General features: G+C 38.6%; 3 protein-coding genes across 7 annotated transcripts in view; 1 reads left to right on the plus strand and 2 right to left on the minus strand.

Annotated features, from left to right (window-relative positions):
* Positions 1-1,573: 1,573 nt before the first annotated feature.
* On the minus strand, positions 1,574-3,366 carry LOC137781413 (trypsin-2-like). Its single transcript, XM_068570155.1, has 5 exons — positions 3,327-3,366; positions 3,072-3,229; positions 2,738-2,984; positions 1,814-1,950; positions 1,574-1,726 (listed from the first exon to the last, which is right to left on the minus strand). Exons 1-5 carry the CDS (start codon positions 3,364-3,366, stop codon positions 1,574-1,576), a joined length of 735 nt encoding a protein of 244 aa, XP_068426256.1.
* An 894-nt stretch (positions 3,367-4,260) lies between these two features.
* Positions 4,261-5,983, plus strand: LOC137781415 (trypsin-like). The gene is made up of 6 exons (XM_068570160.1): positions 4,261-4,315; positions 4,462-4,618; positions 4,916-5,014; positions 5,111-5,274; positions 5,600-5,736; positions 5,831-5,983. Exons 1-6 carry the CDS (start codon positions 4,276-4,278, stop codon positions 5,981-5,983), a joined length of 750 nt encoding a protein of 249 aa, XP_068426261.1. The 5' UTR covers positions 4,261-4,275.
* Positions 5,984-6,248: 265 nt separating this feature from the next.
* cblc (Cbl proto-oncogene C, E3 ubiquitin protein ligase) overlaps positions 6,249-16,279 on the minus strand; it is an 11,719-nt gene continuing 1,688 nt past the window's right edge. The window contains exons 3-13 of one of the 5 annotated variants that reach the window (XM_068570149.1): positions 13,379-13,525; positions 13,137-13,293; positions 12,287-12,408; positions 11,642-11,779; positions 11,465-11,552; positions 11,167-11,298; positions 9,584-9,754; positions 8,831-8,983; positions 8,471-8,523; positions 7,824-7,854; positions 6,249-6,874 (exon numbers count right to left, since the gene is read on the minus strand). In XM_068570149.1, coding sequence (XP_068426250.1) covers positions 6,776-6,874; positions 7,824-7,854; positions 8,471-8,523; positions 8,831-8,983; positions 9,584-9,754; positions 11,167-11,298; positions 11,465-11,552; positions 11,642-11,779; positions 12,287-12,408; positions 13,137-13,293; positions 13,379-13,525 — 1,291 coding nt within the window. In that variant the 3' untranslated portion in view covers positions 6,249-6,775. Of the gene's footprint in view, positions 6,875-7,823; positions 7,855-8,470; positions 8,524-8,830; positions 8,984-9,583; positions 9,758-11,166; positions 11,299-11,464; positions 11,553-11,641; positions 11,780-12,286; positions 12,409-13,136; positions 13,294-13,378; positions 13,526-16,279 lie in introns of all 5 variants that reach the window. The other 4 variants (XM_068570152.1, XM_068570151.1, XM_068570150.1 and 1 more) reach the window with 4 other exon arrangements.

The raw sequence follows: 16,279 nt of genomic DNA on the forward strand, positions 1-16,279 counted from the left end.
CATTAAAGGAGAGATGTCTGTGGTGGATGTTTTGAATAATAATTTAACTTAATTTCCAAACCTTTAGTGTAGCAACCTATTCATTATACATGGACATACAACATTGTTGTTAAAAGACACTTTTGCATTTAGTATTTGATTTACTAATCAGTCATATTCCAGTTCATCACCTCATCTCTTTCTGTATCTGTTTCACTGTGATGGTGGTGATGGTGGTGATGATGATAATGATGATGACGATGATGAGGGATAATCTACATTGCTGTCTGTGAAGAGCAGATGGAAGATTTTATTCTATTGCTTGCTGCAAAAGAGTCAACAAGATGTGTGCCATCCCTTTCGACATAACTGACTGCTGATTTTCAAACAAGCGCTCCGACTAACCTTTCATGGACAAGAAAACGAGGCAATTATGGTAAGCAAGGCATTTCTTTTCTTGTTGAACAGTCAAAGTAATTGCAGTGTTTTTGGGCATCACATTGATTATTTGAATGCTGGTGATAAATTTTCAATTTTTTGTATCAGATGATCAATCGAAAATGTGTGACTTGAAGCGTATGTCGCAAGTGACTTCAAAAGCTTATTTTTTTAAATAACGAAACTCTTTTTCCCATATTTTTTATTCTTTCTTATAATCATTTTAAACTAAAGGAAGATAGTATGAGTCATCTTCAGCCACTTTTGAATGACAAAACTATGTAGGGACCCACTGAAGAAACATAATGTCCGTTTCTTTCATTTCTCTACCAGAATTTTAGTAGAGAAAAGACTAAAAAAAAAAAAAGACTGAAAAGATCGAGTTATCAGTTGTAAATAGAATTCATTAAAGAAATTTCAATGGAAGTCTCACTACTTTTCAGATTCTTGTCGGATTCTGACGTTGATAAATGGGGTGTTGCAACATCTGCACCCTTCCCTTCCAGGTTTATAAAGTATTCTGCACTCAGGAGACAGAACATCAAAACGAGCGCAGCAGCCAATTCAAGTGCTGCGACAAAAACAACTAACAAGACTAACAAAACCTTACAAACCTGATTCATGCAGTTTTTGAATGCTAAACACCACATGCTCAGTTCACTTGGGTACAGATGAAATCTACAGTTTGTGTGTCTGACTTTTATGACAATATAATGGATTTATTGTTTGTTGATGTGGGTCAAGAAAAGGCTAATTCACACAGAATATGTTGGATTTGCTCACAAGTTGATGCAATTTTTTGTCTTTCAAAACTGCCATTAGCTGCTTGACGGTGGTTTATATTTATTTTGGTGGAAACATCATTACCAACTTGAAAAAAAGTACTCAGTACAATTGCTGCATTTGGAGCAGATACTATTGTCGACAATAATGTACACACTGACGCATAAAAAGATTGTAGATTTTATTGATTGTGCCCTGACTAAACACATCTCAGTTCTCTCTCTCTGTCCACCCTCTCCACTGTCTGTCATTGTGGCTCTCAGCCGCTCTCCCACTGCTTTTCTTTTTGACACCACTGCCTCCTGACTGTTTCAGTTTCATTCTCCCCCTGGTTTCCCCTCCCTCACGTAGCTCTGTGATGAAAGATTACAGCCTAGGTGTATCTGGAGAGAATATCGTGGATCCAGGGCATCAGTGAGCAGACTTTGGTGTAAACGCCCGGGTAGTTAGGTTGAGCACAGCCCTGACCCCAGGAGACAATACCCTGCAGCTCCCCATTACACACCAGAGGACCACCAGAGTCACCCTGAGCAGGGAAGAGAAAAGAGTTTATTCCTTCCATCATTTCATTCCATTAAACACATTTTTTTTCTGTGCAACTGTGTGGAAATACCTGACAAGCATCCTTGCCTCCCTCCAGGTATCCAGCGCACACCATGCGGTCAGTGATCATGCCGGGGTAGGAACCATCGCAGTCCTTGTTAGACAGAATGGGGACCTCCACACACTGAAGGTAAAATGGGTTGAACACTAACAGATGACAGCAAGAAAGAAATATAAAGGGAGATAGTTGTGTCAATATGTTTATCTCAAGTAGGCAACATTACCATATAATATCAAACTACTGTGTCTATCTCCAAAATATTAATTTCTAAATAGAATAACTGGTTTTGTTTGTCTTGTGTATGTATTTTGAAAATTATGTAATATATCTTGATTGTTAAAATCCTTTTTAGTATTGTAGCCTTAAGTGCATTGTGGGCGTGGTTAGGGCCAAACACATCAGGAAGGGGGCGGGGCTAACTCACGGTAAATCAGTCAAATGGTGTTGAATGGTTTGAAAGGATGCTGAAATTCACCAGCCATCAAACAGAATTGATATGGTGTTTGCACTCACAAAATCATTTTTTAACACTCTGATCTTCAGCCATAGATGACACGCTATTATCTATTCTCATATGCACATCTCTTATGATTACACCGAAACAATAACCAACAGTCTTTATATAAATGGCATTTTCTGGACTGCTATCTGCCTTTTATCAAAAAGGTTTAATTGCTAATGTTGGTGATAGCAGGTAAGACTTTGTCTTTGTTCAATGAGGTGGTCCACTTCTACTAAGACACAGTGAGGAACTGGGGTTTAAAGAAGCTTTTGTTATATTGTGTTGTACGTACATCTATAGAAGGCCAGAGTGTAGCCTAATAATTTGTCAGAAACAGTTTCTTCACGTGATCTCAATAAAACCATCAAGAAACAATAGGAGCGGAACATTTTTTAAAAACCTTTTAATGTGATGATTTAGTGCTTCCTCACCTTGATCAGTGTAGATGTTGCCCCATCCAGACACTGTGCACATGTCCCCAGGTGTGGGGCAGGCTTTGGGCAGGGCTATCGGCTTGACGTACTGGTTCACGGTAACGGGGTGCGCCAGCTTCATCAGCATGATGTCGTAGTCCAGGGTCTTGTAGTCATAACTCTCATGCCAGTAGATGGCATCCACTGCCATGTACTGCTCCGTGCCCTCGTTATTCCAGATGTGGTGATCACCCAAGACGGCAATCTGTGAAAAGGGGCTGAAATGGAGACAAGTGACAATGTTTTCATAATCCTCTTAAAATCATTCATACAAAAACATTCAATCGTATACACACTTTTGCCAGCAGTGGGCAGCAGAAGCGATCCACTGGTCGTTGATGAGGGAGCCGCCGCAGAAGTGGTAGCCGATGTTGATAGACACCTGCCAGGGGTTAGAGTGGGCTGCACACTCGTATCCACCCACAATCTTATCATCCATAGGTGCTGCAGCTGTAGTGTAAGAGATCAAACAAAATTGGTAATATTTACAATATATACATTTTTTTCTTTTATCCTGACATTGTTACATGCTGCAGATATGCTTTACCTGCAGCGCCCAGGAGCATGACAACTATCAAGCCAATCATCTTGTGGCTGACTCAAACCTTCCTCCGACCAGACTGGACGTGTTTGATCTGTCATCCACTGCATTTATACCTGAACTACTCTGTGTCTTTCCATGCTCCCCCTTCTCCTCCACACCTCCACCCAATACACACTCACCCCCGAATCTACCGCCCTAATCCTGCACTAAAAAATAACCTTATCTTCTGATGTGCGACGTTTATCCTTTTAGTTAATAAGTGAGCCATCTCTTTCATATTTTTGGCCTAGGAGAGTGTTTTTCTGCACCTATCACCTAAATAAATGTGCCCATTTATTAAATGGGTGACACGTGTGTAACTCTTTTGCAGACACCACTGTATTTATTGTTAACAGTCATATCGGTTGAATACAATAGAAGATAACTATTTATGATGCGCTCACTAGAGCTTTTGATTGCTGTCTGACACAGAAACAGAAAAAAAAAACTGAACTTTTTTTCTTTTTTCACCAAATAGTTATTCAGAATATATTCGCCATGGGGTCTCTTGATTAAAAACAACAGTTATATACTGTAATTATATATTATTCGTTTCTAATACTGGCCCAAGCCTAACTTAAGGTTATATAAGAGTTTTTTTGTGTTTGATGTTGCAGTTTGCCAACAATAAGTCACCCATGAGAGAACCATGACCAGGTGTTAAATGTGTGGAGACCTTGGTCAACATTTCTAAATAAGGAGCACTGATAACATAACCACACGGGTGTGCTGTGCTACGATGATTAGACACAAAAATAAGAACTTAGTGCCAAGACACGAATGGGGTCAACAGAAAGAGGGAGGAGATGAAGTCAGGGGTAAGTGGGCCGGGGCGATGAGCACATCGAGACTGGTGGGATATAAATATGAGCCAGGGTGTGTCCAGGTGTCTTCTGATCTTTAACCTGACACCATGAGACTGCTGGCTCTGCTGCTGATGATCGGAGCTGCTGGTAAAGACTCAGACATACACACATGCACATACAAAGCCATGCATGTATGAGTGCAATACCAGCAATTTCATAAATGTGATGGAAAGGTGTGGTTAAAGATGACTTCAACAAAGATGTGTTTCTTTCTCGGTGCGTACGTTTGGCAGCGGCAGTTCCCCGTGAACATGGAAAGATCATTGGCGGGTATGAGTGTAGTCCTCACACTCGTCCATTCATGGCCTCCCTCAACTATGGCTACCACTTCTGTGGTGGCGTGCTCATCAACAAGCAGTGGGTGCTCTCCGTTGCTCACTGTTGGTACAAGTAAGTATACATCAATGGAGAAAAGATTACTTTACGTCTCATATGCAGTATCCTCTAGTTGACATGTTGTTTTTGCCCTTGGGTCTGGCTGGATTTTTATGCATTTCTTTCCCTTTGAAATAGAGAGACACACACTTATATGTATATGTATATATATATATATATATATATATATATATATATATATATATATATATATATATATATATATATATATATATATATATAAGAAAATGAAATACTGAAAGCTTTTTCTGATTCCGCATTCTAATTGGAATATTTCACTTCCTCCCTCAGTCCCTATGCCATGCAGATCATGCTGGGAGAACACGATATGCGAGTGTTTGAGGGTACAGAGCAGCTCATGAAGACCGAAAACATCATCTGGCACCCTAGGTGAGGGAAAATTGAAAAATCCATTGCACGATTAATTTATTCAGTGCAGAGAAACAGCTCCAGACTAAAGCTTCTTTTATTTTTCTCTGTGTGCAGTTATGACTACCAGACTCTGGATTTTGACATGATGTTGATCAAACTCTTCCACCCAGTGGAGGTGACCGCATCAGTTGCACCCATCTCTTTGCCCACGGGGTGCCCAGTGGCGGGGCTCAAATGCAATGTGTCTGGCTGGGGCAACACTGCCCTCGGTGGCGAGGGTGGGTTGATTATGATGTTTTCGACAACATGCTTAATGCTAGTAGTATGTGTAGCAACATAAAAACCCTTGAATGTGGCTTTCAAAACATTAATTTCAGAGCCCAAGCCAGGGAAAGGTGCAACAGTATCTTTTCTTTTTTTTTGTATCAAGGCTTCCACTGGGGGATGTCAAAGTTGTTCGGATATAGCTTGTATCTCTGTGTCATAGACCACAATGGTTGTCCCATCAACTCGATCACCGAAACACGCTGTTGCACTGGGTGACATGTTCTTTTCATACAACAATATGGTTTTTCATGACTATCTCCGTTCTGCCCGTTACAGTTCACATGCCCACCCTTCTGCATTGTTTGGATGTGCCCATAATGGAAACACAGGACTGTGAGAACGCCTATCCTGGCATGATCTCTCCCAGGATGATGTGTGCCGGATTCATGGATGGAGGCAGAGATGCATGCAATGTGAGTTTTACAATAATTGCCTCCAAACAGTAACTGGATATGCAGAATTGTGTGTGTGGAAGAATTAATCGCATGCTCACGCTCACTTTGTCAGGGTGACTCTGGCAGCCCTTTGGTGTGTGAAGGCGAGGTCCACGGCCTGGTGTCATGGGGTCAGGGATGTGCTCTGCCTAACTACCCCGGAGTCTACGTCAAAGTGTGTGAGTTCATGTACTGGATTCAAACCACCATGGAAGCCAACCCCTGAAGAAATTACCCATTTTCACTTCATTTTCTTTACTTTTTCCACTGGTTCCCCTAATTCCTGTTTTCTTTTATTGCCCTGACTTTACTTTTCTTTCTTTCTCTGATGCCTTGTCTCCTATAAAGTTTCTCTCGCTCGTGTATCCAAAGTGTGCCAGAACGAAGAAAACTAAATAAAAACCCCTGGTATATATTCGCTTTTCATTTGTCTGTTCATGTCCATAATGGGAGAAAACAAAAACGACAAATTAAATTTTGTACAAGTTTAATGTCAGTTACAGTTTTTTTTTTATTTTACGACTGTTTGGTGTCGTTACATTGAGCCATTTATTTACTTGCATAACTTATTTGTAAGAACAAACTTAAGGTATGGGTTAAATGACAAGGTAACACATTTCTATTAATTTATACATTGAATTTCGATATGTGATTACCTCCCTTTGTTCATCTTATATTGTCTTTCGTTAATTTCTATTATTTCACAATGGATCAGAAAACACTTTAATTATAAAGATTCAGTACTATACCTACTGTGAAGGTAATGACAGTGTGAATATTGAACAATAGGAGGTCTCTGTTAATACATTTCCTGTCATCCACTCATCACAACTTCAGCAGTGTGGTTGACGCACACACACGGTCATTTACAGTTAAACATGACACCGGAAACTATTCTTTATTCAATTAGGTCTGATATCTGGATTGGAGATATGTTTGTCAGTAAATATTTCTCCCTTTCGTAAAAAAGTCTTTATTTTGTGGAAGTTGCGTTTCTGTCAGGACGACATTCTTCTTGTCATCTCTCCGAGGTCACATTTGTCTTCTCTGAGCCCCGCTCTCCATTCCTCCGTCTTGTTATGTCTTCGTCTCTGTTTGACTGGACTGGAACGTCCACCTACATGAACACAAAAAGAGATCCTATACTAAAGTAGCTCTGCTGGGAAATACTCAAGTTACATTATGAAATTATATATATATATATATTATATATATATATATATATATATATATATATATATATATATATATATATATATATATATATATATATATATATATATATATATATATATAAGAAATAAAAGAAATATAGCATCAACTAAAGTTGAATCTATTTCTCAGAAAACATGTGGACCTGCCAAACAAAGGGGGCACTAATCACAGTATTAATTGCTGCATTGCATTGCAATAATTTCTGAAACGGAGTGATTGTTCATGTTATCATTAAATATAATTTCTTGTCGAAATGTCTGCTGTGAAAGAATCTATGAATAGGATTAATTTGAGAACAAATTAAATAACAAAATTGGGGAGTCAGGTTAGCAATATTAATTCAGAAACATGCATGAAAAGAGACATGCAGTTCATATTCTTTGGAATATTATTTTAATAAAAATAATAATATTTTGTCATGAGTGTTCCTGTTATTATATCAATTTCTGAATCTGGAGACGCTTTACTTTACTTTTATTTTTTTAACAGACATTTTTGGAATTTTCGCACATATGGCCCACGGCTCTAAGACTGTCTATATAATAAATTATCTTTGGCCAGATCCTCCACCCATTGAATCATCAACATCAACATCGATACCCGAGCAGCGCTTTCATTGTTTAGTTAGTCACTGTACATACTTATATTTCACTGTATATACTACATATACACACTTCATATACTTTGTATTTTTGTACTTTTATTGTTTAATTTGCTGGTGCCAGAACCAAATTTCCCCCAGGGAATGAATAAAGTATATATCCTATCCTTTTTCGTGTGTAACATAATCTCACTTATATTTATATTTCAACACAGTTCAGGATATAAAGGGTTATAATGTCATGACTTACTGTCGACACTTCTGTGATTAACTCAGCGCTGCTTAAAACAGAACAACATGAAATGGAAACATAGGTTATTAACTTAATCAACAGCAATATACAGTATATCTGTAACATGATATTCTTTACTGATGATTAGCAACACTGCAAATACGAAGATAAGTGTCATATTTGTGTCTAGCTGTTAAATAATAATTTCATGTAATATGACGACGTAATAAAGAAAACATTTTAAGTTTACGTTCATTAATCGTCTTTTATAGCGTAGATATAAATAGAGAAATATAAAAAAAAGTCACGTGCAACTTAAGATAAAACCTTTAAACATAGAAAAACCACAAAGCAAAGCAAAGTTAAATCTGCATGTTGAGTTATTTAAAGTCACGTGGTTCCAATATTATGCTGAGAACTTGTTTGCGGTTACAGTAACTTGGTGGAAACATCTTCTCTTTGTTTTCATAAAGGAAACTTCAATTAACTGACCAAGAGACTATAAATACATCTAACATGTCAAGATTTTGAGCTCAGCAGAAAAAGAATGCACCCTGTAGAGTTTTAGTGGCATGCTTAAGAAAATAAGTTTCCTGAATGTTTCCTGTAAGTAGACAACAACCACATTTCCTTCCTTTACTGCTCTGCTTTAAACAATATTTTACCTTTTCATTTTTGTCTGTTTTTTGTGTCGTGCTGCTTTGCCAATGTCCGCCTGCTGAAGAGAGGAAACATGTCACAAAGACACACACGGCCATCAGCCACGAGGAGGGATGAATGTAATTACAATACTTAGGTAAAAAAAATAACTTTGTGACAGTATCCATCAACTAAATGTAATTAGTTTCTTTCATCCCTGACTACTACACATATTCACACTGCAGTTGGGGAGCATACTGTGCATGCATTAATATTCCTCAGAGTTTGTCTGTGAAGAATAAAGAAATTGAACACATCATCATCGAACTGCCAAGAAGTAATACGGCTTCATTATGCATAAAGCCAGAGCGTCTGTGGGAACTTACTGAACGAGAGTGGGAGTGTTTGTCCAGAGTCTTGGTTTCTGACGTCTGGGATTGGCTGGAGGGAGCTGAACCGTGTAGGGTTGTGCTGTTTTTAGGGGGCAGAGGTGGAGTGTTGAGGCAGGACCTGGGAACTTGGTAATCCAAACTCGAGAACTGTTGAAACAAATGTAGGTAGTCTGGTGACAAGAAACCTGAAAGAGTGCATGTTGCAAACTGTTCCAATTCCTTCTAAATAACTGAACTATATGCATGTACTCATGGACGGAATGAGTTGCAGACAGACACAAACAACAAAATGACTACTATAACATCCTGATGTTTAGCAGATAATGTTTACCGCGTTCACAATCTTAGAACATCTGCCAAGTAGCAAAAAAAAAAAGTACACAGCTACAGCTGCAGCATTAGATTTGCAGGTACTTGGTCCCAAAACAAAGTATGGACATTAAAATATTGCCTTGATTATGAAACTAGATGAAACGTTAAGGGATCAAAATGATTATGACATTGAGGGGGCTGTAAATGACACAAACCTCAACCTCACGGTGGCACTAGAGAAAAGCTCAGGGGATCAATACATTCTGTTGGATTCATCCTCTGAGGACGGCCAATATCTCCACCAAATGTCATGTCAACCCATACAATAAGTGTTGAGCATTGCCATTCTGGACCAAAGTGGAGTAGCAACTGACAGATTAGCATGACTGTAAGTAAACAAAACAATTGATTGTATAAAGAAATGTATTAACACACCTTCCGCAGGGCCATTTCTTTTACCATCAGTTCAATGTCCTCATGGTCATCCTCCTGGTCATCCTCACTCTCCTCCCACTTCCCGCTGCCTGCCTGGTACGGCTCCACGACGATGGACTCTGTTCCTTTGATGTCACAGCGACAGTATGGGCAGGTTTGGCCAGCTGACTTCTGCTAGATAGTTATCAATGACAGGCAGAGTAATGAAAACACTAGATGAATGTAGTATGTCACCTGTTGTCTTGAGAACAGCGTTGTGTCCTTTGAAGTGTGGTGAAATGCATATGTAATATATGTTGGACTTGTCTTCAAAGAATAAAGGCACCAGTTTTTCAAAAAAGATGAAGGAGGTGGAAACTAAGCGTAAGCGCACTTACTAGCAGTGGTTTTATCTCATAATTTCGACTTTTGAGCTCATAATAATGCCTTTTTATCTCATAATAATGACTTTTTATCTCATAATTATGAATTCTGTTTTTTGTGGCGGAAATTGGGCTTCCATACACTTGCTGTTGATGATGAAGTCTCGTAGACTAACTTACAACTTTTCCATTCTTGTCTGATGTCCACATCGCATGTTACATTTTCTTTTCCTGTCAGTCTTTTACTCACAAACAGAGACACACACGCACTGGTGAACAAAGTGAATGTGACGTGACCGATACAGTTTGAGGAGGATATGAGAGTGTGCTCACACAGGAAGTCATCAGCCAAATGTCAGGACATGCCACTTTGCACCTTTGCAGAGGCTTAAACTTCAACCTCCAGAACAGATTGGAGGCTAGTGGTTGGCCGGAGTTTTAATTTGCCCAGCAGCCGTTTTAATTTTGACTGGATGTCTTTAATATCACTTAAAAAAGAAATAAGTCGGGAGAAAAAGTGCACATGATGTTTATGTGATGAGAAAAATGTAATTTACAGACAGACTTTTAGGATTTGTGTGCCAACTAAAATACTCAAATGTGATTGATTTCATGGAAAGTCAACCACATTTCTGTAAATCTTTATCTGACATCATTAGGTCTCATCTATATTGTTACAGTTGCATTGATAGAGATGGTTCATTTCACAGCACTTTTCTTAGTGAACCATTGAACCAAGCTTTGTGCTTGTCATTCTGGTAATATAAGTATCTTTAGTTTATAGTGTTTTTAAAGAAAGACTATTTTAATTGTTTGTTTTTTATCAAGGCAAAGTTTTGCTCAGATACAATCCTTTTTAGGCATTTTTCTATTTTCATGGAACGTTTGCATGTGGAGATGCTGAGAGATTTGAGTTTATTGGTTTGAATTGAATAAATCATTCATGTCATTGCTTTGTGAGGGTTATCTTACATATTATAAAGTATGTGAATGTCACTCACATGATTTGTTTTGCATAAACCCCAAATCACATTCAAATACAAAAATAAATCTAGTTTGCTCAACCCTGACTGTTTACCTCCACGGAACACACAAATCAGTTACAGTAACAATCTGCTGCAGTTTAAAACGTTGGCAAAAAGCACAGCAGGGCTAAAGACTAGCTGGTGTTTTGAAATACTGTAGTTAGGCTACAATGAGAGAGTGGATGTGGGTTCATACCTGCCAGCCTGTAAGGCAGGCTTGGCACAGGAGATGCCCACAGGGCTGGATCCGAATGTCCTTATCCCTCTCTGCACAGATCTTACACAGCTGGTAGGTGCTGCCTATGTCACAGTAGAGCTCATACTGCTCCTGTTGGGTGTTGCAGTGACGGTGTGGGCAGGTGGACAAGAGAGACAAGACAGAAAGCGATAGGAGAACAATTCAGGATCTGATTTATGTTTTCTTTTGGTAAAGCCTCAGGCTCATGTTGGCAGTTTGATTACTTGATAAAAAGTCATGAAGAGCATCCACTTACTTCTGTAACTTTGACTTTGCCCCTCTGGGCCGGTTCATACAAGCTTGTCAGGTCGGGGTTTCCATCGCGGCCATCTGGGTACAGGTAGCTGCAGGCACAGAAGCACACAGCACTTTGAGAAAAAACACAAACAAAGCGAATAAAATGAAGCAGCGAGATATGTGTGTTTGCCCTGACCAGCCTTCCTTGAAGCCCTGAATGAGTGCCTGGTAGAGAGGTTTATTCTGGGGGATGGTCTGGACGATGCCACCTTCACTGGTCACATGGCCTATCGCCCACTGGCCCATTCTTGTGCAGCTCAGGCGAAATATATAGCTAGGAGAAATAAATAGATCCTTCTGAATCACACTTAAGAAAAAGTCACTTCAACATGATTTAGTGTTTGGGTGTCCATTAGTCTAGAGTTGCTTTGGGCTGCACTTAGTTTGATATTTTCTGTATTTGAGCAATTTATTCCAATCCAACTCCTCTCATTCTTAATACAGCTGTATTGATGCTACAATATGGACCATACTTATTATCATGAGCTGCTGGGTTTGATGAGCTATGAAATGTATGCTAAAACTCAAGATAAAAATAAATACATGGTACCATTTTGTTTTCTACTTTTCCATCATGAATAGCCAGGTAATTAAAGATGGAGTTGTGTGTTTCTATGTTGCTTCATGGACCTGATTTCTTACAAATTAGATAAATTGTCAGATTTTAAATCGGACACTCAACATCTTCCATAGTGCTATTTGAGCTTTGAAAAATGTGTGACACATATCATCTTCTCTAGGAAGTGCATCAGTCAGTGTTTGTTGCTGTGCTCATCTTCACCTCCCAGGTTTGTGCAGGTAGTGTTGCAGACGAGATATGACCTGGTCATAGGTGAGGAAGGCCATGTAGCCGGGATGAGTCACTGCTAGCTGGTTCCAGTTCCTTATGAGTGAGTTCCAGGGCTAAAATGAGAGCAGACTCAGGATGTTCATGATGTTTCATCATTAAAGGGATAGTTCACCTTTGTGGAAAAAAATGCTTTTCTGCTGTCTTGTCAAGACTTGCTATAGATGAGAAGATACCTCTCTCATGTCTGTACACTAGGTGTAAAGCTGCAGCCAGTTAGCTTAGCTTAGCATGAAGACGGGGGGAACCAGCTCGTCTGGCTCTCTAAAGGGAAGAAAAGCTGCCTTCTAGCACATTCTAAATGTACTAATTTAACACATTACAACAGAGCTGCCAACTTTTCAAAAAACCTTGGCGTGAGATGTTGTTGACGGAGGGGGGAAGGACGGGGTAGATGTAGGTGTACGTTCCAGTCCAGTCATCTCTGTGAGGTTGCTAACATAGATTATAGGACACAACTGTGTCTGGCACATAACCACCATAAACTTGTTGTTTGACACTTACATTTGTGCTCTGATTAAACAGCATTTAAATTAGTGAGCATTAATGGGGGTGGAAGGTGGATATTTGTGGTTCTCATTGGACAGAGAGAAAGTAGTTCCTCTAGTTTATATTCTTTATGCTAGTTAAGCAGCTACCCAGCTGTAGTTTCATATTTAGTGTACAGATATGAGCGAGATATCCATCTTCTCAACTCTTGGCAAGAAAGCCACTGACCAAAATGTCAAAATATCTTTCTTTAGGAACTCTGTTCATTTCTTTTGATTGGTATATTAAATCTTACCTGAAACAGTCTTGTGAAGATGTCAAACTCAAACACAGTGATGTGGTCATTACAGGTGAGATCTATTGTTGACTTTAGAGCCATGGACTCCATCCCTTCCTCAAATGTGTGTACACTCTTCAGCTGATCTTTGAAAGTATTCCACCGCACTATACACCTGTCAGAGCACATTATCATTATATCAGCAGAGAGCAAATGTGGTCAAACAACTCGACAACAAAGAATGGATTATCCGTACTCACTTTTTTCCAAATGAACGCATCCAAAACTCCTCAGCCTCTGTCTTAGTCATCTTGTAGGTGTCCCCTTGAAAACTGCCCTCTGGAAACATGGCCCTCAGCTCCCAAAGCATGTGACTGAACAGCAAGGACAGTTTGGTCAAGTTCCTCCTGAAAATGAAAAACACAGCAGACTTTCAGTTCGGATACAGAAATAGAAATGATATACTTTGTTCAGACACGTCAACATCTTCTGGCCCTTTTGATCTCTTAGACAAATAATACATGAGACCTTTTTGTGGGCCAATAGTTACTTTGTTTCAAACTGATAACTGTCATCTCACACATTACAGTTCAAAAGTTAAAGACCAGGGATATTTGTATCTGCAAAAAAATCCTTCATTTCAAGTTGTATATGAATACATAAAGTATAGCTTAGAGTTGAGACTTCTTCCACTGTAGGTGAAGCCATATTGATCTAATCAGGGAAACACGTTCAGCAATGACAACTGTGGTGAGAACTGAGTTGAAACGATTGTGTAGAAATTGAACATAACTTTTAACATGTGATACTTTCCATAGATACAGACACAGAGATACAATCAAACACATACACAACAGGTAGTCCAGCTAGCAAACAGGATGCTCTCTGCTGCATGCTTGTCTGTAAATACCACAAAACGTTCCAGTGGCCAGTGTTCCACTTCTCTCTTCTTGGGCTCTTCTAGAGCCCTTAGATAGATCGTGATGTTCTGTCAATTTTGCTCACGCACTTTTGAACATTTTTAAATGTTAACTTTGCGACTTCAAGACACAGAACCTTAAGCTATATCTGAGTGACCCTCACTTTAATCATTAATGATCATATTTTACAGATTTAAATATGTTCTGCATCCTAAAATCTATTGAGATTTATTATCAGTGTTTGTTTGCTAAACAGTTGTTTTGCATTACGTGACAACATTTCTTCATAGAAATTAACATTTGAAAACCATGAAATTACAATAATGATTGAAGATTTTAGTCACAATTAAACCGTCTGGGGCAGTTAAATTGAATTTAGTTGTATTTATTATATAAAATGCAAAACACAAACTGCATTTTATCTTTAATTGGAACACAATATGATCTGTTACAGAATCGACTAAAGCATGTATGTGTGTTCTTTATGTTGATTCTACTTACAGTTGTAGTTGCATGTATAACAGAGTTTGCACATTTGCATCTGTTTCATGAAATCCAGTCAGAATTGGTTTGAAGTCATCAGTGTGTCACATACAATAATTATGGCAGCAAAAACTTCCACTGTCTATGTCTATTGCCACTACTGTCAGTTATGTCTCACTTCTGTTTTTAACTTCATGTGATAGAAAATTCACTTACTAATGGAAGATTGTGTTTTTTATGTATTCAACAGTCAATATTTTTGGAAATGGCCAACGCGCCGGCAGCTTATTGGCCTGAGTCAGTGGCCTAAGTCAGTGGGAAAACAAGCGGTAGAAAAGAGGACATTGTAGCAGGACGTTCTAAAAAATTACAAAAGCTTCTGTGCATCAAAGCAAAATTACACATAACCCTGCTCGCCTGTTTTCCACATGGCTGCTCAAGCAGACCTGTTTGCGGTAGAAAGGCCATCTGCTATTGTGTGTTACATGATGCAGTACATTTTTTTTAAACATATCAGTACATGTCGTGTGTGTACAGTAGAGTAAAATTGTCTCAATTGGATGGATGGACAGATCTAAAAGTAGAAGAAATAGATAAAGTCTTAGGCCACATGCAGATTCAAAGAAACAGTAAAAAAAAAATTTTAAAAAAAGAAATCCTGTTCAAAGCCAGACAGTCTCTCTCCCAAGCTGCTCACATACTGAGATTGCTTTTGCCAAGTTTCCTCCATATTAGCATCACAAAGACACAGGTTTGGCCCTTTTTCCATCTTCGTCATTAGTAGTCTCAACAAGAGAAGCCGACGCAGCCCAAACTCCAAATAAAAAAGTCACTCTTTTTAAGTTGCTCCAAAATATCCACTTTGGCCCAACAGCAAACTTACTGAACGTGGTCATTTTTTTCCATCTCTGGCACTCAGTGAAGTGTTTGACTTGTGGGAATCAGGAAAGATAAACGCTAAAGCTTCTATATATGGTGTAACATTATTATTTGACTTAATTACATTTTTTGTGTTGGACACGACTTCTATCATAACTGTTAACTATTACGTTATGGCTTTATGTTATGCAAATACAGAGGACTGTTTTTGGATTCACCTACTTTTGTTTGAAGAGCAGTAGCTGAGTAGAAAGCCCACGAGTTTGGGTGGTGCCTGGCCATGCAGAAAGTTTGGGTTTTTATGTAATATGTGTGTGCAGATGTCATTCAAACTGTTCTTTGTAATTCAATATTCAACAGATATGGATATCTCAAAACCTGAGCAAATGAAAGAACATTAGTTAATTATTGTTTCAGGAGAGAGACAATGCCGAAATCTATTTTTTTGCGTGACCCATGATAGACACATGAGTTTTTCTGTTACAATCGATTATTTCCATTATCCATGATAAATCATTTAATATTTTAGCCTCTAGATGTTTTTTTTTCTTTTGCCAAACTATCAAGTTGCAGTTTATGTTCATGTCTGTCCAAAATGTAATTATTTTATTCTATTAAACATTTGTGTGAAATTGAGTTATGGCCAAACATGTGTTTTATGAAGTCCCAGTGACCTTGACCTTTGTCCACCAAATTCTATTCGGTTCCCTGAGTCTAAATGGTCATTTGAGCCAAATTCAAAATAAAAAATATCTCCAGGCGTTTTTGAGATATTGCATTCACATGAATATGAGAGCTGTGATGTCACATTGACTTTTGACAACTAAAATGTAATCAGTTCACCGTCGAGTTCTGGCTAATGTTTAAGCCAAATTTGAT

The sequence above is a fragment of the Clinocottus analis genome, unplaced genomic scaffold (assembly GCF_023055335.1).
Source record: "Clinocottus analis isolate CAN_PGR_092001 unplaced genomic scaffold, fCliAna1.0.p SCAF_9, whole genome shotgun sequence".
NCBI lineage: Eukaryota > Metazoa > Chordata > Actinopteri > Perciformes > Cottidae > Clinocottus > Clinocottus analis.